This window comes from Rhincodon typus, chromosome 26 (assembly GCF_021869965.1).
Source record: "Rhincodon typus isolate 14 chromosome 26, sRhiTyp1.1, whole genome shotgun sequence".
Lineage (NCBI taxonomy): Eukaryota > Metazoa > Chordata > Chondrichthyes > Orectolobiformes > Rhincodontidae > Rhincodon > Rhincodon typus.
This window is the reverse complement of record NC_063357.1, coordinates 28,045,543-28,068,206: the sequence shown is the minus strand read 5'-3', so window position 1 is coordinate 28,068,206 and position 22,664 is coordinate 28,045,543. Positions and strand designations below refer to the sequence as shown.

Below are 22,664 nucleotides of genomic sequence, written 5' to 3'. Positions count from 1 at the left end.
CTCTGTGCCTAATAGGTGACCACTAGTTTAAAGCAGTGTCCCCAGACCAGTGTTGGTCTGACTGACCAACAAGAGGAAACATCCTTTCCATATCGACCTTGACAAGACCATTCAGGATCGTATACATTCCAACCAAATCATCCCTCACTTTTCTAAACACCAGTGGAAACAAGCCCAGACTGTCTGACTTGACCTCATAGGACAATCCATTCATTCCAAGTATGAATCTAAGCTACCTCCAATGCATTTACCTGCTTCCTTAAGTAAGAGACCAAAACAACATACGATCTTTGAGATAGTAGGAACTGCAGATGCTGGAGAATCTGAGATAACAAGGTGTAGAGCTGGATGAACACAGCAGGCCAAGCAGCATCAGAGGAGCAGGAAGGCTGACGTTTCAGGCCTGTTATCTATGATCTTTGAGATGTGGTTTCACCAATGCACAGAATAACTGTAGTATAACATTTTGTATGGAATGAACTTCCAGAGGGAAGTGGTGGATGTAGGTACAGTGACAATGTTTAAAAGACATAAGTACATGAATAAGAAATGTTTGGAGGGATTTGAGCTAAATGCAGGCAGTTGGGATTAGTTTAGTTTGGGATTATGGTCGGTATGGACTGGTTGGAGCAAAGGGTCTGTTTAAGTGCTGTATGATTCTATGATGCTATGACTAGAAACATCTACGGGACTGATGGAAGCCTTTCAGCCCATTATATCCAGGTGTAATTTTTATGTTCAATTCCTCTCATAATTAAGGGTAGTTTTCCATTAACCCTCTTGAATATATCCTATACCTGCATACCATTTTGTATTTCAGGCACCAGAACACTTAATTTCCTCTGTACCTCATTCTTGATTTAAGTAATACTCTGTTTTTCATTCGTCCTGCCAAACAGAATAACTTTACATTTCTCCATATGGTTCTCTGTCTGGCAGATTTTTGCCCACTCTCTCAACCTATCTTTATCCATCTGCAACTTCCTTATGTTTTCTTCACAATGTACTTTCCCACCTATCTTGATGCTGTCTATAAATATTGGCCTTAGATTTGTCATCCTCCAATCCGGAGGAACTAGAGTTCGACAGGGTTCGGTGTTGGAGCCTCAACCTTTCATAATTTACAACCAATTAGCTAATTTTTTTAATATACATTCGGTTGATTCCAGAGTTGAGAGGTTTGGTTTATGAGGAAAGATTAAGTAGACTGGGATTATATTCATTGGAATTTAAAGAATGAGGGGGGATCTTACAGAAACCTATAAAATTATGAAGGGAATGGATAAGATAGAAGCAGGGAGAATGTTTCCACTGGAGGGTCAAACTTGAACAAGAAGGCATAGCCTGAAGATTAGGGGGAAGCAGATTTAGGACTGAATTGAGGTGGAACTTCATCACCCAAAGGGTTGTGAATTTGTGGAATTCCCTGCCCAGTGCAGTAGTTGAGGCTTCCTCATTGAATGTTTATAGAGCTAAGATAGACCATTTTTTGAACAGTAAAGGAATTAAGGATTATGGTGAGAGCGTGGGTAAGTAGGGGCTGAGGCCACGAAAAATCAGCCCTGATCTTATTCAATAGTGGAGGGGGCTCGAAGGGCCAGATGGCCTACTCCTGCTCCTGGTTCTTGTGTTCTTATGAGATGTGGGCATCAATGCCTGGTCTTCGTTTATTGTCCATCTCTAGTTGTCCATTAGAAGGTGGTGAAATGCTTTCTTGAACTGCTGTAGTTCACTTGCTGTAGTGTTGTCAAGTGGAGAGGAGTACTCCTGCTCCTCCATGCATTCCAGAAAGGAAGCTACATCACCTTTCTATTCAAAAAACATTTCATAAAGCGCTCTGAGCAGTTTGATTGCTTCATTTGCTTCAACTTTCTAATAAATTTATGTGATTGTAATTGAAATTAATAAATTAGAATCGCAGTTAGTCAATTTATGTATGAAGTAGTCCCATGGCTGAAGTTTGAATTAAATTTTACCCATAATTAATGCAGCTATGTGTGTGTGATAAAAATTTAACTGAGGATGGGATGAATTGCAGTCTCCAATTTGCTCCGCATGAAGAGCTAGTACTGTAATGATGGACTGAATGGTAATGCTGTATAGATACAATGTGACTAGTAGTGGATGAATAGATGTGCATAAGTGGAAAACTGGCAACCATGACAACATTGTATCAAGTGAATTATTATTCTGAAATGTTACAAACAACAGCCTATAATTGCTGTCATTGAAGATAGCATCTTAAGAATCATACAGTAAAAAAGAGGCCATTTGGCCCATCAAGTCTGGACCAGCAAAACCACTCTAGCTCCCCATTCCAGCACTAAGCCATAATCTTGAAGGTTATGATATTTTAAGTATTTATCCAAGTACTTTTCAAAGGCTGTAAGTTTATTTGCCTCAACTACCATACCAGGTGCTGCATTCCAGACTATGGGTGAGAACGTTCTCATCAAATCTCCTCTAAACATCCAGCCTACCCACTTTAAAATTGTGCCCCCATGATACTGACCCTTCAGCCAAGGGGAAGAGCTGATTTTTATCCACCCTGTCTGTGCCCCTAATAATCTTATACACCTCTGTCAGGATCCCCCTCAAACCAAACTTATGCAGCCTCTTTTCATGGCTAACGTGCTATATCCCAGGCAACATCCATGTGAATCTTCTTTGCACTCACTCCAATGCAATCATATCCTTCCATTAGTGGGTGACCAGAACTATACACAATATTCCAGTTGTGGCCAAACCAAAGTTTTGTACAGCTCCCCATAAACTCCCAGTTCTTATAATCTATGCCAAGACTGATAAAGACAAATGTCCCATAAGCCTTTTTAACTATTCCATTAGCCTGACCTGCCACCTTTAGTAATCTCTGGACAAACACCCCAACATCCCTCCGTTCCTCTGAGTTTTCTAGTGTCCTTCTATTCACGGAGTACTCCCTTGTCTTTTCACCTCTTCCAAAGTGCATCTCCTCACACTTATCAGGGTTAGATTCCATCTGCCATTGATCTGCCCATCTGACCAATCCATTTATATTCTCCTGTAACCGAAGACCTTCTTCCTCAATGTCAACTACCTGGCCAATCTTCATGTCATCCTCAAGGTTACTTTTCACACCCCAACCAAACAATCTCACTTAAATCGTTTACATTGATGTTAGGGAAGATTGCTGAAAATATGTTCATATGAGTTTTGATGAAGGATCATCAGACTCAAAACATAAACTCTGATTTTGTCTCTCTACAGATTCTTCCAGACTTGCTGAGTTTCTCCAACACTTTTTGTTTTGTGTCAGATTTAAAGCTCCTGCAGTTCTTTATTTTTATTCATATGATATTTGTTTATTTTCTGTTAGTCATAGATTTGTATTATAATGAGATAGTGGCAATAATACACTTCCACATATGCTAAGCATTCATTGCAAATGTCATCAAAGTAATTTCTAGTCCTCTCATATACTTGAGAAAATGTCAATAAAATTAAGTTGTTGAATTGTTCGGCTGAATATCTATATCTGATTAGGTTGAGAAAGTTTTATTATCAAACTTCATGTGATTTTCATAGAACCAAAGAATCCCTACAGTGTGGAAGCCCATTGCCTGTCTCCATTGCATATGTTCACATGAGGCCAACTTCAACAAGACAGCGTCCGAAATTTCTACCTTTTTCCTCAACCAAGGATTCCCCAGCACCATTGTCTACAGAGCCCTCAACCACGTCCAACCCATCTCCCACACTTCTGCCCCCACCCCCTCTCTTCCCTCCCACAACAGCAATAGAGTTCCCCTGGTCCTTACCTACCATCCCAACAGCATCCACATCCAGAAGATCAGCAGATAGCATTTCCGCCACCTCTAGTGAGATGCCGCCATCAAACACATATTCCCCTCCCCTCCCTTGTCTGCCTTCCACAGGGATATTCCCTCCAGGACACCATGGTCCACTCTTCCTTCACTTCCAACAGACCCCCACAGCCCCATGGCACCTTCCCCTGCAACTGGCGAAGATGAAACACCTGAACATTTACCTCCTCCCTCCCCAGTATCCAGGGTCCCAAACATACCTTCCAAGTGAAGCCACACTTCACCTGCACTTCACACAATCTAGTCTACTGCACTCGCTGCTAACAATGTGGTTTCCTCTATACTGGGGAAATGAAGCATAGTCTGGGTTACTACTTTGCAGAACATCGACGTTTTGCTCACAAAAAAGACCCTGAGCTTCCAGTTGCCTGCCACTTTAACACACCACCCTGTTCCCTGGCCAACATCTCTGTCTCAGGCCTGCTGCAGTGTTCCAGTGAAGCTCAGCACAATCTGGAAGAACAACGCCTCATTTTCCACGGGGACCCTGCAGCCCTCTGGACTCGATATTGAGTTCAATAATTTTAAGGCCTAAACTCTCCCATTTCCCAGCCCCCTACCCCACACTCCAGGCCCTGTTATTACATGGCCTGCCATTACACATTACCTATTGTTAGACACTAACAGTCCCCATTAACAGCTATTCACTCTCCTAGCCAGATCGCTATCAACTCCTTTGTCTATCCAACTGCTCTTCTCACTTTTTGGACTCTAGCCCCACCTCTTGTTTACTCCCTACCCCTGCCCCTCCCTATCTTCTGCATATAAACCAATGTTTTCGTGGCTACCATCAATTCTGAGGAAGGGTTACCAGACACGAAACGTTAACTCTAATTTTTTTTCTTCACAGATGCTGCCAGACCTGCTGAGCTTTTCCAGCAACTTCTGTTTTATTCAGTCCATGAGTCCACACCAACCCTTCAGCCTTACATATCTCTGTAATCTCACATTTCCCATGGCCAATCCACCTAACCTGCACATCTTTGGATAGTGGTAGGAAACCGGAGCACTTGGAAGAAACCCATGCAGACATGGGGAGAATGTGCAAACTCCATACCGACAGTGGCCCATGGATGGAATCAAACCTGGGTCTCTGGTACTGTGAGGCAGCAGTGCTAACCACTGAGCCACCATGCTGCCAAATAGCAAAAATACTTTCTGTACCTCCAAAAATATCTATCAAAATTCCACTGTTTTTACAAGTGGATCTCCAATTTTCTTGTGCAACAGCTCTGATACCTGTTGATTCCTTTGGTATACAGGTCTAACTGTGGTCACCCATCACTGCAATCTCAATGTTGACTCCCAATCGTTCGTCTACAATCAAATAATAATTAATGTTCTCAGGAATCATGTAGAGGTACTACGCCCTAATTTAATGTTACATAACTATTCACAATAAGTGATTACCTTTGTAAAGTTGAGTAGTGAGGGTAGAATGGAATTATTTGATCTCATCTCCTTGCTATAGAGCTTTCAGCAACAAGATTCAAAATACAACAAAGTACCTGAACATTAATGCTCTGGTTGTTGTAGTTGATGGAACTGATTTTCTTGTTTTGAGGAGGAGAGTTTTCATCATAGAAATCGTAGAATCCCTACAGTGTGGGAACAGGCCCTTCGGCCCAACAAGTCCATACCGACCCTCAGAGCATACCGCCCAGACCCATCCACTATAACCCACCTAATCTACACATCCCTGGACACTGCAGGCAATTTAGCATGGCCAATCCACCTACTCTGCACATCTTTGGACTGTGAGAGGAAACCGGAGCACCCGAAGGAAACCCATGCAGACATGGAGAGAATGTGCAAACTCCACACAGACAGTCGCCAGGGGCAAGTTTTTCAGTGAAGATTTTCTTCCTTACAGATTGCTATATCCTTTTTGCCTTTATTCCTTTTTATCCCCTTTATGTTTCCTCCTAACCCAACCATCACAGGCTAATAGAGCACAGCCTGGGATGACTTTTTTTTTCCCTATCTAAATCCTTCTTGTTTTGTATTGTTCTCAAATTGTCCTGTTCTGTCATCTTTGGACATTTAAATTGTCAGTACACTATATTTTAAATTGCTCCAGCCATTTGAAAAAGGCGCAGAGAAATGGTTACTTTCTTGGAATGAATTTCTTTCCATGGATTATGTTTTGTTTGTTTGTTCGGTGTTTGATTAACTGTTGACTGCTTACAGTGCTCTGCACTGTTAGTTAACTCTGTGGACTCAGTTACAGACAAACCATTTAAAACTAATAAACATGACAGAGCTTTTGAGTGAAGACATTTTAAAAATAGTCATAAACCTGTTTGCACACAGAACCTGATGAGAGTGTCATGTCTGCCTATCTGTTAGCTAAAAACATAGAGACTAAAAGGACAGATTCTAATTGCGGCCTGCCTCCAAGAACTTTATAATACTCCTCCACAATGGCTTCCCAATCCTATGTATTTCTAGAAAATCTTGGAGCATTTTTTAGAGCAACCAATGGGCATTTTATGCAATGTCTTGCATATTCTTACCAACCATGAAATTGGGCACAAAGCGAATGTATTTGCATAATAAAAACAAAGAGTAGCGAAAGTGGAATAGAACTTCAGGAAAAAGTTGCTAAGCATTCACTGATGGGGAACAAGTAAGGCAGAAAGAAACAAAGAGACAACAGAAATGAGAAAGAGAGAAAGCAATGATGTGTAGCAGGAAGATTGAAAAGAAGACAGATGCTGCCAGAAAAATAACAGGAGATAATTGTGATTGTGCCCAAATGGCAAGGCATGAGAGTTGTAACCAGAAATTCATTCCTTTATTGTCTATTTTACATCTAAAATACTGTTGAAATGATGCTGAATTATTATTGTGTAAAGAAAAACAAGTAGCTTGCTAAAGGAGAAAATGAGTGATAAAACATTCCTGACTCCTTGAAAGTTTTTTTTCCCAAATTGATGAAAGCAAACATATCACAGAAAATGTTAAATAGGAAACTATCCAGGAAAATAATCAGTTCTTCTTGGCAAATCTGATCAAGTTGAAGGAAGTGCTAAGGAGCTTCGGAAAGCATTGAACCATAATTCCAAATATTTCACGTGGATTATTAGATACCCTACTCTTCAAGTGTGGAATTAATTGCATTGAAGTGCATGTCTTGGGAGCTATTGCATTGTATAGTTATTGCTGGATGATATAATTGTGCACAGATGCAATCAGATATAATTTCATTGTCTTCTTCATTTTCCGTCATTGTGCAGACAGAAACCACAATGTTTCAATTATTTTATGATTCATTCCCTGCAACATTTTGTGAAATAAAGCAGTTATATTAACTTTGGTGATGGATCATTTAAAGAAAAGAGTAAACCAACTTCTACTTAACCAGAAATATTCAGGTCTTGTGTAGAATTGACAATGTAGATGTAGTAAAGAGCCTTTCCATCCACTCTAAGACTCCGCCGATGACAGACGCACAATAATAGGAATGTTAAATGCATAGTTTGTATTTATCTTTTGCAATGGAAGACAGGGCAAAAACATCACTGAGTAAATAATTCTGCTTGAAGCAGGCAAATCTCCATGAGGTGATAGTTCCCATCCCTGAGGAATGAAATAAGGTAAGGAAATTTAGGTCCATTGGTCATAATTTCTCAAAACACCAAAGATTTAAGAATTATGCCTTTTGGATTGAAAAATTGTAAACACCACTCCAACATTTGAAAAGGAATGGAAGGAGACAAGATTATTCACACCAATTAGTTACTGGAAATCTATTATCAGTGAAGGAGGAATGAATTTTAGCCTCTGAAAATGGACAACTTGGTTTCCAATTAAAGGTTAAAACTTAAAACGTTTCAAACCTGACTGCAAAGCACCAACAACTTTTGGACTCACCGAGGCAGAGCTAAGGTTAGGACTCGGTTCCCCTTCCAAGGAGTGACCTGGCAACTTTAATATTTTCATAAGACTGGCACCTGGATTTCTGTGATTCCCATATGAAATGTTTGGGATGGACAATAAATGTTGGCCTAAATGTTGGATGATAATGGAATAGTTTAGGTTAGATGGGCTTCAGATTGGTTTCACAGGTCGGCGCAACATCGAGGGCCAAAGGGCCTGTACTGCGCTGTAATGTTCTATGTTCTATGTTCTAACCACCAACACCCATTTCCCATGAAAGATTTTTAAATAACCTTTTCAATCCCTTGCACATATTCAGGTCAAAGTGACTAAGCAATTTGACAAGTACAAAGCGATCAGAGAGTTGATACGAGTTTGTGAAGGTTAGACTATGATTAATCGCACTGAATTTTTTGAACAGGTCACATGATGGACACTGAGTATCTCTGGATGCTGTTTATATGAACTACCAGAAAGAATTTGTTGAAGTTCGGTGCAATAAATGGTGTGGGATTCCAAATGAAATCAATCTCCTACTAATTTTATACAGGACCATTGTTGACCATTTAGGGATTTGCTTGAAGATTATGTTAATTTGGCCCCCGTTAAGTTTCTGCTTCCCATTAAGTTCAGAGCAATCAAGCTTTTAGACTCAGAGTGTTGGAGCTTAATCGAGAGCATGTCTTATTGCTCTTCATATTACTGGTGCATTGTTATTAAACACTTGACTGCCATGAAGCACTTAATGTAAAAGCCTGGATGTACATTCTCCCAATAATTAGTTCCTAGCTATTTACAGAAAATGTAGCAATAGAACAGACCTGAACACAATTGTAGGACTAGATATTTGTAAACTATCCTCAGGTGCCCCGTTGATGCCAAGAATCAGGGCTGCAGCAAAACAAAAATCTTGCCATAGCTCTCCTCCTACCCTGTTTTTAAGACAAAAAGAGCACCAGTACATGTGTGTTTTCCCTCTTCTCTCAGAGGATTGAGAGTCTATGGAACTCCTTGCCACAAAGACTTCTGAGGGCAGAGTCCTTATGTATATTTAAGGCTGAAATAGATGGATTCTTGATCAAGGGTTAACAGGGAAAATGCAGGAAAACTAAATCAGGGTAGAATTTTTCCATGCTCCATTAATGTGTCTTGTCAAGTGAAATTCACAGTGTCCAGTCCATCAAGGATCAGATTGAGTTTACTTATGAAATCTTCCACTCTCCGTTTGGTTAAATATATAGCCAGGCTCTCGGACACCTTTCTCACTGATTTGTGTGGATGGAGACGCATAAATCCTCGCCACTGCTTTCACTCTCAGTAGACGTATTGAAGGCCCAGCTGCACAGCCCTAGAAGCTGCCTCACATATGATGATGCCTAGGCCTTGACATTCAATAACACAGCCCAGAGAAAAGAAAGCTCACTCCCTGCTTCATGGATGGAGACTCAGAGGTGTTGATGGACAGGCTAATGGGTCCTTTCCCCAGTTGACTGTCTCTTCAGCAGACCCAGCCAGTCTGGACACAACGTACTACCAAGGAATAGGAGTAGGCCATTCGGCCCTTCGAGCCTGCGCTGCCATTCATTAAGATCATGGCTGATCTGATTTTAACCAAAACTCTACATTCCTGCATATCCCCAATTATCTTTCATCTCCTTGGTAATCAAGAATATTTCTACTGCTGACTTAAAAATATTTAAAAATTCTACATTCACTGCTTTTTGAGGAAGGGAATTCCTAAATCTCACAACCCTCTCAGAGAATTGTTTTCTTATTTCTGTCTAAAATGGGCACCCCCCTATTTTTAAGCTATGACCCCTAGTTCTAGATTCTCTCACAAGACAAAACATTCTTTGAGCATCTATTTGGTCACGCCTCCTTCAGGATCTTATACGGTTCAATTTAGTCACCTCTGACTCTTCTAAACTCCAGAGGATATAGGCCTAGCCTTTCTAGCCGTTCCTCATAAGGCAATCTGCCCCTTCCAGGTATTAGTTTAGCAAACTTTCTTTGAAACACTTCCAATGCATTAATATCCTTCCATAAGCACAGTGACCAGTACTGTACATAGTATTCCAGGTGCAGTCTCTCCAATGCCCTGTTTCACTGAAGCATTGCCTCCCTGATCTTACATTCAATTCCCCTAGCATTGAGACATAACATTCTATTAGTTTTTCTGATTACTTGCTGTACCTGCTCACTAATATTCTGCAATTCATGCACTAGGACACCCAGATATCTCTGCACCTCAAAGCTCTGCAATCTCTCACATTAAGAGAAGATGCTTATTTTTTATTCTTACTGTCAAGGTGGACAATTTCACACTTCCTCACATTATACTCCAAATTGCAGCCTGCATCTGTACTGTTTTCCAAGTGAACTGGGATGCTTAGCAGGAAGGTGGTCAGTGCCCTTCTCTGCTCTCAATGGCTCTCACCCACCTCATCCTCCTAAACTGCTGACCCTTCCTGCTCTCTGTACTTCATACCCAATCAATTGGGACATCTACAGGACTGGCCATCGTCAAATCTCTCCAGTGCAAGGACACACATCTCTGGACTATGGTAAGCCTAAGTACCTGCTTAACCATGGCCAACTCCCAAGGACTTGAATAGGACAAGCTCCCCTTTGACTTTCGCATTTGGCCATTTGCTTGATGCACATGTAGAATTGTTACTGCGTAAACTGTTGGCATATGTCACGGCTGTGAATTTGAAATAGCTGGATGTAATGTCTACGCCTGTCTGACTGATGGTTTGACTATTCAGTGTTCCCATCATCTTAAGCTGCCTATACCTTTCTGTGCGGAAAGGCAGTGCAAGCCACAGGGACTGGCAGCCTATAACTGAGCACTAAAGTTCGTGTGCACTATGAAAGCAATAGGAACCACGCAGAGCCCGGCAGCTCATAAATCAGTGCTGAAGCTGGTGAGTGTGCACTAAGAAAGCAATATGTAGAATGTAGAAACTGGCGGTATCCAAGTAAGTGATAAAGTGAGAGAGTGGTTTAAAGAAAAGGGTAATAAGATTCATCTTGTGCAAAGTATAAGGTGTGTGTGTATGTATGCACGTATGTATGTGCACCTGTGTATCAATGTGTGCAATGTTACCGGTATAATGAGGTACAACTACATGGAAATAAGGTAGTTGAACCTCAATGGTGAAATTTCGAAGTCATCAGTTAAGCTTTAAGGGAAAAAACAGGGAAACAAATGATGACATCAAGAATCAGATTTATTCATGCTTGCCTTTTCTTACCATATTCCTCACCATTACTCACAATAGACCAGAGCGGGAAAAATTCTGCCCTGTGTCTTTTAAGGACATTGCAGAGAGCTCTCTGGTGTGATTGTAATGAGGTCAAAGAAGTGGACCTCATAGAATATGAATTCCCTCATTATGGCAGTTAATCTGGCCGAATCAGGGAGCCCTAGCTGACAGATATAAACAGGAGTGTCAGGAGTTCTATTCACACTGAGAGCTGGCTCTGACAAAGCTAGATCAGTGTCAAGAACGCTCCACTTTTAAACAAAGGGTGGCTTGGTGACAGGATACTGGTCTCTGTAGAATTATTTCACTCTCCTTTCAGTGTTATTTTTGGGCATACCACTTTAAGCCATTTCGCTGGTTCCTAATGAAAATTCTTGCTGCTGAAGTGATTGCTGAGAGAGAGATTGATGATTAAGTTCTTCACAAAGTTCATTATCTGATTGAAATGTTTCAAGTAGAAAGCATTTCAATATTTATTTTCCTTAAGTGCAATTTAGGCTGACCCGAGTGCATCAAATTAGGACCAGTTACAGAAGGCAAGAATAGGGATCAATAGTGGCAGGTTAGCTTGCCTCCAGCTGTTTTGTGTGATAGGGAAAATTTAGATTCCATTAACAACGCAACAGCCTTCATTTTCAAAGAAATACAAGAATCTGACTTGTCATGCTCCAATCACTGAGTCTCATTGAATTATTTAACATGAAATGTTAGTTACCTGTTGCTGAGTTGAATGCCTTCTTTGCCAATTATCTGATTGAAGTGACAATAGCCCTGTTGTGAAGGAGTGGTCAACCCCTCTGATAACTAAAACTAAAATACCCAGAAAAGCTCACCTCATCTCACAATCTGTTAAAGGAAATGGGAAAAATGGTATAACCTGCCTTTCACCTCCCAATCTGTTATAAAAGAGAGGTTAAATGAAATTAAATTCTTTCACTCACTCTATAAATCAACAAGTAACAATTTATTCATCTAACCCTAACAATGAACAAATTAACAGAACTACTAACAAACAGAACAATTCCCCCTTAACTAGTAAATATTCCCAAACAGAACAAAATTCTAATGGTATGCTGTTCCAATAAATACAATTCCCACTTATATAAACCCAAGGAATAAGAAAACTAAATTAAGACTTAGACTCTTAAAGTCCATACAGCCAGGTTATGTCTTCCAGAATGTTCTTTGACTTCCCCGCTGATCCTTCTGTCAGGAATGCTTTCTTTGCGAACTCTTCTGTCAGGAATCTGAGCTAGGAGTGTCATGGTACCTTTATGAATAGATGGTGCTTTCTCCGAGAGCTTAGCGATTTCTGAGAGCCAGATATTTACTCTTCAGATGGCAGTTCACTCTCACACCCATTTTCAAAAACCCTTTTCTTATATACCCCTGATGACCCATCAATTTTCTTACAATAGAATTGGTCCAAGGTTGTCAAAACCATCAGATTTAAATTCAATTGGTTTTCAATCTCTAAGTGCTTGGTTTAAGTAATTGGCTAATCTTCAAGCTAGTTGCCAAAGCATCAAAACAAGTCTAAGGTTTCCAATCACACAGCCAATTGATGTGTGTTTCAATTTCATAACTGTCTTACCTCTTCAGCTACTTACTGACACATTTTCATTCAAATCTCCAAGCTTAGAAAAGTACATCACCTCTTAAAGGGACCATGCAATCTTCCCTCCCTTACTATTTTTCCAAACAAATTCCAACTTCCTGCCTTCCAATTCACAGGTACTCTACACAACTTCGCAACAGACCACAGAGCATTCCAAGTGAGATGTTGTCCTGCTGTCACAGTGCAAGGTAGAAGCTTTGAAGCATAGGTCAAGAATGGGAGGAGTAGCCCATTTTCCTCCTCCTGGACAATCATGAATATTATCTGTAAGACAAGCCCTGAATCAAGAAATTATGATTTTACATCAGGGACATCAGAAGGCTGTGGTCTTAACACTTCCTGTGCTCTGCCTTTATTAAGCATTTTCAGTTTGTACTACTGTGATGAGTGAACCTATAACACAATACAATAATTTACACCAAATTATAATTAACCCCTGTTTACCACAGACTATGTATAAGTGGTCCAGTTATTTTGAAGATCAGATTCTAAACATGGATCATATAGGAGCCTGAACGATGATGGCAATGATGAGATTTGTAGCACTATTGCACGAGAAGTCTGGTGAGACCTATCTCAACACCGGGAGCAAAACTTTTAAGTATTTGCTGATCGGTGAGGCTAGTTTCTCACTTCCTCTCAATTGGGAATTAAAGCTTCTTAAACACCTTAATAACCCCAAAATTCACCTCATTATTATTCAGCTTCCTACCTGTGCAATCAGAGACACACATCCAACTCATGGGCAGAATAAGGCTGCATCTAGCATTGAACCCAATCACTCTGAGCCTATCTGGATGCTCACAGTATCCCTGTTTTGCATTGCTCCCAGTGATGCATGGCTCACGTTATTTCGGTCTTGCCTTGCCGTTTTGCACAGGCACAAAGCTAGGAATCTTATCATGGTTGCCACAGTCCTCTGTCAAGTCAGGTGAGACACATTATAGTCTGGAGGTCCTGGCACAGTCAGACAAGGGTGCCCTCCGATACCAGTCCAGGCTTGGACAGGATCAGTCAGTAACTCAGGGTAGCCTGGATGCTACCTGCATGAGATGAGGAGCCAAATATCTTGACTCTTTCTGCCCTATTGTGGGTTGCTTTCCTCCTGGAATCAGAGAGATGAATATTGGGTGGGGCGGGGGAGAGGCACAGCAATTGATATTGGTGCAGGTGGGGAGATGTCCCCAATGAATGAGCAGGCAGCTCAGAGAAGGTGTAGGGTTAGTGCTGTAGGGGTTACAGTCGGTAAAAGCAAGTGGGGGAGATGCGACAATACTGAGAATTGCAGAGGCTGAGCCTTGATGGGAGACGGGTAAAGGAGCAGACATAAGGTGAGTGTGAGGAATCGGAGAGAAGATGGTGGCACTTAATGCTGGCAGAGTGGCGAAGGTCATTGCTACATTGCTGAGCATTCCTTGAGATGGCTGAGGCTAAACTGATCAGGTTGGCAAACCTGGAGCATTAAGTATATTTAAGGCTGAGAAGAACAGATTTTTCATCAAGTAAGGGAATCAAGAGGTAATGGGGAATTATGGGAGAAAAGGCAGGAAAGTAGAGTTGAAGATGATCAGATTAGCCATGATCTCATTGAATTATGGAATATCCTTGATGGGCTGACTGGCCTACCTCTACTCCTAAACTTTTCCCTCCTATTCCTAAGTGTGAAATGAATTTGAGCTGACTCTGGACACTACTACAGTCCAAGATGATTACTCAAGTTTATTTCTTGCCTAGGCATCAAAATATTATGAATTACAATTTCATTGCATATTTAAGCAAATATTGCGGAATGATATTTGTGACTGTATCTTTGTATTTTTCCATTTTTGATTGTGTACTGGAATGGGAAAAGGATTATTGCAATTATTTTTGAAAGCAAGTTATCAAAACTCATTGTAAGTGCATTTACCCTGCAGCTTTTCTTATGCAGGAGAGGATATTAGTTGCAGATGCAAAAACAGAAGTTGCTAGAGAAGCTCAGCAGGTCTGGCAGGATCTGTGAAGAAAAAGTCAGAGTTAACGTTTCGGGTCTGATGACCCTTTCTCAGAACTTAGTTGCTGATGGCCTGGCACCAGGGGTTGTGGGCAATGTGAGATTCTGCTGGCAGCAAGTAGCTGATTGGTTTGTGAGGTTGTGGACAACAAAGGCCATGTGCCTGCCAATAACTATATGGTTGGCTCTTGGGTAGCTGAACAGCTTGTGGGTATGAATGAAATGTTCAGAAGATTTCGGACTTCTGGAAGGAGAGGTGATGTTTATCAGTTGTAGTACATGCCTGAAATGTGAAGAAAGCTAGTGATCTTCACCCACCAGCTGCTGTAAGGTGTTTCTTTCAGCCAATAAATCAGAGACTTTATAATTTGTGAAACAGTCATTCTCTGCCTCCTGCAAGAAACTGAAAAGTACCTGGAGGAGAAGGATTGAAGAACAGCAAGTCCTGTCAAGTAAATGGTTCATCTTAGTGAACCCTGTGGGCAGGAGCCATTGAACTGTTTTCCTAGTTTTTCTCTTCCCCCATAACGTTAATGTTTCTGTCTGTCTGTAGGGGGAGTTCGATAAGGGAGTTAAGGTTTAAACCGGTAGAGTTATGTCATAGTTGTTTACCTATAGCTGGAATCTATTTACTTGTAATAAATAGTAATTTGTGTTAAATACAGAAACCTGGTTCTATCTGCTTGGGCCTAAACAGACAGGTAAATTGAAGAACTTCGCATACCTTGAGAAAACCTTTAATTTTTGTGATGACTCCAGGGATAATAGGGCTTGATTTCCAGAGCATTGCCTCAGTGAACCGTGACAAGTGGGATGCTGCATTGTTGAAGACAGAATCTTAACCATTGTGACATTATATTAAAACATTGTCTTAAAATTCAGGTGACCGTAAGTGATCTCTTGGAACTTCATTAAAGATGGAGGTTTTCCGGCGTTCTCATCAATACTCATCCCTCAATTATTAACAAATTAGCTACAGATTCATTTCATTGCTGTTTGAGAGACCTTGCTGTGCACAGGTTGGTTTCTGTTTTTGCCTGGAAGGTCCTGATGATATTGGAAATAAGGAAGTTGCAAATGGATAGATAGGTTGAGCGACGAGCAAAAATCTGGCAGATAAAATATAATGTGAAAAATGTAAAATTGGTCACTGTTGCAGGAAAAATAAAAATGCAGAGTAGTACTCCAACAGAACACGACCACAGAAGTACAAGGTGTGGAGGGATTTTATCAAGGTTTGATGTTTTATCTTTCTCTGGTAATTCTGAAAAGTGGAACACGAATCTTCTCTTCGAACTGTTATAGTCATTTCGATGATGTTGGTGTTACATAGGGGATTTCATAATGTTGACCCAGCAGTAATAACGCATCAGCTATGTTACAGCAGAGTTAATTTCCAATTGCAAAGTACAATGGCAAAGTAAGCTATAAACCCACTATTTGTTATGATATTAAATTACTATAAAGATCAAAAATGATACGAATTGTGAATGAAGTGTATGATGATGAAAATTTTATTGGGAGATAGCAACATTTTCTATTAGGAACTATCATTTTCATTTAATGACCAAAGTTAGAAGCGACCCACTCAATTATAACAATTGACTCTAAGCTACAAGTGGAACTGGCGAGCACATTAAATATACAGGTATCCCAATTAGAGTTTATTGCAAAGTTTACAATGGAGAACTCAAGACATAATGAATACAAATTATCCTCCTCCAAAAAATCTGATGTTCACTCTTAAGATGTCACTAGCAGCTATAGTTTTTCTTTGCTTCTCACACAACTGATATCATAAAAATGTTTTCACATCTTGGTGGTGATTTTATCCCAGAGTGGTTTTTGGTTTAGGAGGAATGATGAATGCTTGATCGTCACTCACATTTGTTGCAGGAGCATAGAAATAGGAGGAGGCAATTTATCCCTTCCAGCCTATTCCACCAATTGACGATATCATGGCTGATCTGCAGCCTAATTCCATATATCTGCCTTTGCCCTTAATATCTTTGGTTCACAGAAATCTATCAATCTCATTCTTAATATTAATAATTGGTCTAGCATCAATGCCGTTTTGAAGGACAGTCCAAGCTTTTAGAACCTTTTGAAATTGTCAGCACAAAAGAGAGATTCCTAACTTAATTCCTGGAAGACCTGGCTCTAATTTTTTGGATGATGACCCCATATAGATTCACCAGCCAACTGCAATCTTTTCTCTCTATCTACCGTTATTTCCCTGAAAAATTTGTTCAAATCTGACCTTAACCTTCCAAGCCAAGAAAATGTAGCCCTGAGCTGTGTAAGCTCCTTTGCAATTTAACTCTTGTCAATCTATTCACAGGTATATTCACAGTGCACTCCATCCTGAGCAAAATATCCTTCCCAAAGTAGTGTCTAAACTGACCATGACACTCCATGTGAGATCTAACTTTGGCTTTCTATGGCTGCAACATAACTTCTACACCTTTGTATTCTAGTGCTCTGGAAAATAAATCAGTCTCTTAGCTTTTGTTTATTTTCTGTACCTATCCATGACTCTCTGATGATCTATTCTGTCAATCCCTAAGTCTCATGGAACCTCAATGAGTTCTTGCATTTCCCCATTTAACAATGTACCCTGATCTCTCCCTTATAGCTTTAAAGAGGATGGTCTCACACTTGTCAATACTAACATCCATTTGCTTCAGTTTTCATTCAGTCTTTTAGTATCTCTTTGTCATTGCTTGATCCTATCTGCACGGTGCTAACCATGTGCGCTTTCAGTAAATTTGCATATTGATTGGCGTTTGATGCTATCATCTGAGTCACTAATGAATTCAGTGAAGAGTTGGGGGTGCAAACACAGATCCTACAGGACACCATTAATCATTTAGTATATTGCCTTGTTTATCCCTAGTCCAAGTCTCCTGCCTGTAGTGTTTGGTATCTGTTCTCTATTCACTGTGTGTAATTAGTTAAATCTGGGCATGGTGACTGGGAAAGAGAAACAAAACTGAGACAAGAGGAGAGCAGAAAGTGGGCACTTTAGAGCAGGGCAAATAAAACTCTTATCATGTATAGAACCTGGTATGCCATCTCTGCACATCTCCCAGGTCTAAAACACAACATTACCTCTCAACAAATTTAAACCAGGTCAATCATTGTAACTCTTAGGCCTAATTTAATTGTCATGGGACATTCTTCCCTTTCCAGGCTTGAAGAGTGTGCAGACTGGATGGAAGCAGGCAAAGATCAGATGATCACTGCCTCTTATGGGTCAGGGCAGGGGGAGACCACAACTGGTGAATGCACTCATTTCCACACAGGATCTAAAGGGAGCTGTTGCTTCTCCAACCTCAAATAAGGAATTTTTTTTGACTTCACAGCTTACATTCTTCATGCTTCCCATGGACAGTGACCTGTTTGAATTTGAGAGGAAAGTTGAATTGACTTCCCAATTCATGCTACTGTCAAATACCTTATGGGCAAAAACTCCATTGAATGCTGATTTGCATTAATACAGGAAACTCCCACCAGAGTCCAGCAAATGCCTCACCCTCTCTGTCAAAACCAACAGTCATACAATCAGATGGCAACAAAAAGCAAATGGAGCCACTCCATTTTAATAGCTTGATTGCTCTGTTTCCAACTCAGAGGGGGAGGGGTGAGGTTTCAAATTCTCCTCACTGACTAGACATCACTCTCAAAATGGTAATTTTGATGACATGAGCTTCCCTACAGCATTTGAAACGATCCACTTTATCTTCAACAATTTCCAGATAATTCCTTGCAATATCTGCAATAAATGGCTGTGTGTATTTCAGACTCACCTCCTTTCCCTTATTTAATGTTTCAGGTCTGGCTATGTGGTGGAAGTATGGAAGTGCTACCTTGTTCTCGGGTGGCTCACATAGAACGCATGAAGAAACCGTACAACACTGATATTGGGTTCTACACAAAGAGAAATTCACTCCGGGTGGCTGAAGTATGGATGGATGATTACAAATCCCATGTTTATATTGCATGGAATATCCCCATGGATGTAAGTAGATGCTATAAAATAGAATGCAGGAATGGTTACAATGTTAAGTGTGAGTTATCTTAAGGTCTGGTTTTTGGGCTATGGTTGACTTTGGGTACATTTTGAAAAGCTGCAACATTTTAAAGGATTATGACCACAAATCAGAAAAGGAAAGTCGTTGCAAATGTTTAAAATTGACTTTGATGCTGAACTGTTCTTTTCTTTGAAGTTCAGTGCAAGGGTTTATTTTCATTGCAGACAGTTCATTTGTATTCATGATTTTTCATGGGTGTGCACTTGTATAGTTGCAAGCAGTTTTTAATTAGATTTTGACATACAGCCATGAATTGTTCCCTGCAAATGTATTAATTAACCAAAAAATTGAGCATAGATTTTGTGTTGTACATTAAACTGAATTTCAGGTGGGCATAAATGATCCCATGGCACTAGTTGAAGAAGAGTAGGGGATGTGACAAGTGAATTTCTCCAGGAATATGTGCTGGAGCTTCAGCTTTTTGCCATCAATATCAACAACCTGGGTAAAAAATTAGAAAGTTGTGTGTAAGTTAAGAGCAGTGCAACTGAGAGCAGGAAATTGCAATGGAACATGTGTGGCAGATACAGTTCAATGTAGGAATAAGTAAGGTCATCCACGTTGGCTCTGAGAAAAACAAATCAGAATATGTTTAATCATGATAGACCAGGTGCTGTGAGGCAACAACGGGCTTTAGGTATCTCTGTAAACATATCACCTACAACTACTGCATAGGTGCAAAACATAATCAAAAAGATTAATGGAATATTGACCTTGACCTTAAGGGAATTGGAATAGGAAGAGGTGGAAGTGATGTTTCAGTTGTATGAAACTGTGATCGGATCCTATCTAGATGAATGTTTTCACATTTTAGGACTGAACTCACAAAGGAGATGCTAGAAATGTGCAGCAGTTTGGCAGGACTTGTGGAGAGAGACTGTCTCTGTGTCTGAAGCTACCGGAACCAGTATTCCCTCAACCCACTTCCATCCTAATATCATACTCTCACCACTGGCTCTCTTAGATTGCAACCTGTAAAAGAAAATGCAAAAAAAAATGCCACGAAAACTGGGCACATAAAATATCACTTTAATCCACTTAAATTGGATACAGTAAATATCTCTTTGGATGCCCTCCATCCCTAGTATTGAACCTGCATATCCTGCTCCTTCTCCTGGCATGAAGCCCAGGTCTGGAGAGGGGAACAGAGTTAATATTTCAGAATAATGACAATTCGTTCACAACTAAAGATTTCCTCTCCACCCTGCCAAAAGAAATAGCAATTTGGAGCACTCTTCCTTCAAAAGGCTACAGATGCTGGACCAGTTATATTTTCAGGACTGGGATAGACAGTGTTTTAAGGATACCAAGCAGCGTGTAGCAAACATGGATTAAATGGAGCTGAGCGGTAGATCAGGTATGATTTTATTGAATGGGGGAACCAAGCTTGTGGAGCTGAATGGCATAGTCCTATTTCCATGTTTCTAAGCTCATCACTCGAATACATTTTGCAATATATATTTAAATTGCTTGATTTTCCATATTACTGCTGTTAGTGGTGTGTGTCACAAATAGGGTTTTTCTTTCTAATGGCTTCCTTTCTCCCCTTCCGTTCCTCTTCAGTTTTTGTGTTGTCAAGCTGTGGGCATAGCATTTGGCAATGCCATCAGCACTATATAAAGACAGTCCAACATAGCATCTCCACTGATTCATTTACCAATATCTGAGAAGACATAAAGTATTTGCCTTTTGCTTTTTCTATGTTCATAAAGCTCTGGAAAAGTCTCTCAAATAGTGAGCAGAATTGCAGTGAGATATTCTTCAGTGCAATGCTGCAGTACACTTTGCCGCTATGCTACTCTGCTAAGCCATGCAGGCATGATGAATGATTCAACATTTTTATAGTCTTGTGAAATTAGAGCTGCACTTACATCGCTACGCCATTGCATAAGTGCTCAATGTGCAGGTCTGCCACATCCTGGTAAAATCCAAAATTAAATTAGTTTAACCAGGTAAACACGGTTTTAAGAAAATGAGTCCTTTCCACCCTTGTGAATCCTTTAAATTTATTCTGTGAGTGTGGAAAAGTGAGGGAGGATATATTTTCAATTTCAACCACCAGATTATTTCTACATATTGAGCCCACACCTCAATGTCAATGATATGGTATGATTATTAAAGGCAAAGATCCAAATTGACCCAAAGCTGAGCTTGCCCAGTTATTGGCAGTGGAAGCCCTGATGAGGTGTGGGCTCATCATACAGAAATAATCTGGTGGTTGAAATTGAAAATATATCCTCCCACACTTTTCCACATCCACAGAATAAAGTTAAGGGTTTCACAAGAGTGGAAAGGATTCATTTTCTTAAAACCATGTTTACCTAGTTAACCAATTTAATTTTGGATTTTACCTGGATGTGGCAGAGCTGCACATTGAGCATTAATGCAATGGCATAGCAACGTAAGTGGGACCTCATGACTGTGGAAAACAATTCGCAGTCATGCCTGGCCTTGCAGTGTCTGAAAGAATAGAGCAGGAAGGAAAATAGAGGGCCAGCAATACCCTTACATTCAGTAACTGAAACTACTCTGCTCAGACAATGTCAACTTGATACCAGTGTATGAGCACCTCAATCAGTCTATTTGGATGTCTTATGACGTATCCCCATTGCAAACACATGCTGAGGTGGGACTTAAACCTGGGCCTTCTGGCCCAGAGGTAAGGACACTACCACTGCACCGCAAGCCTCTCTTCTTAATACTGTGTTTAAAGACAAGCTTTTAGCTGCATTCCCCTCAGCCCAAGCCGAAAACCAATCATTCTTCCTATTATTAGCACTGAAAATCTGATTCTGCCACTCTCCAGTCTGTTAACAAGCTCTTCAATGAGCTTTAAAACCAGGTAATTGGAAGCATGTCACTTGCTAGCTCCACTCCAGCCATCCCTTCAAAAAATGTCAACATTTCCTGGAAAGCCCAGAGACTTGCCTCATTGTCTGAGCACATGACTCTTATTGTGAGCCCTCACCTGAGTTTGAACCCAACGATGATTGTGGATATCCAGCCAGGTTTCAGCAACATGAGTATCCAATACAAAAAGCTCTCTGACATTTTGTATCAAGCGTACATGTGAAGTGATACAAATATTGCGCTGAAATCTTCCGGTGCAGCTATTGAAAACATAATGGTTTCATTTGCACCATCTCTACTGATACCCGACAATGATAGTGATTGGACAATGAATGCATGTGCCTCCTGCCAGTCTAAGTATCTGGAGTTGAGAGAACAGCACATAAATCAATCCTTGTCATCTCAGCATAAGTCCTGAGTCTGTAGAAACTCATTACTTTGTACAAGTCATGTCAAAACCTGTGTCAAGAAATATAATGTGCAAGTCACACCTGCTGGCACAGCCCTTGGCACTTCAGCTCTGATTGGTGTTGTCTAGCAAGGATCTAACTTTCATCAGCTCATTTTCTTGTCAACTCAATTTAATTGAACACCAGCCTCTATGAATAGACACTCTCAAAGCATTGTGGCTGAACCTTAACCCGAATGTGGATGCTTTGAGCAAGCTATGGCCTCCAGAGGCATCTCACTAATTTCCAAGATCTTGATGGCACCATCCAGCAGTTGGGTCCCAAGCAGGGAGGGTTAAGTTGGTGGCATAGATTAAGAGTAGCAAACTTCTAGGGAGAACCAAGGAGAAGGAAGGTATTACCGGGCTAGAATAACAAGTTGCAGTTCAATTCATAAAAATGTAGGCTCACACATCTGCAATAATACATCAGTTACTGATCTATGAAAGGTTACACTGATCTGGCATTAGAATTTATACGGAAAACAATTATTAAATTATTGCATACAATATGCATTATAACTGTATCTGCTGTGTACAAATGTTCAACAAAAGCAACACTTTTATCTATGTAGGCTTCAGAAATCCGAAGACAAAGGACTTAGGAATCCTAGTTCAAGATTCTTTTAAGGTTAACACACGGG

At 40.4% G+C, this 22,664-nt stretch overlaps 2 protein-coding genes across 2 annotated transcripts in view; one reads left to right on the top strand and one right to left on the bottom strand.

The window, feature by feature from the left end:
* Nucleotides 1–19,092, top strand: part of galnt17 (polypeptide N-acetylgalactosaminyltransferase 17) — a 194,903-nt gene extending 175,811 nt beyond the window's left edge. Inside the window, exons 6-7 of the mRNA XM_048612309.1 lie at nucleotides 18,464–18,649; nucleotides 19,051–19,092. Coding sequence (XP_048468266.1) covers nucleotides 18,464–18,649; nucleotides 19,051–19,092 — 228 coding nt within the window. The remainder of the gene's footprint in view (nucleotides 1–18,463; nucleotides 18,650–19,050) is intronic.
* The window catches only part of LOC109934510 (polypeptide N-acetylgalactosaminyltransferase 17-like), a 316,563-nt gene that overhangs the window by 268,698 nt on the left and 25,201 nt on the right, over nucleotides 1–22,664 (bottom strand). The gene's annotated exons all lie outside the window — the stretch shown is intronic.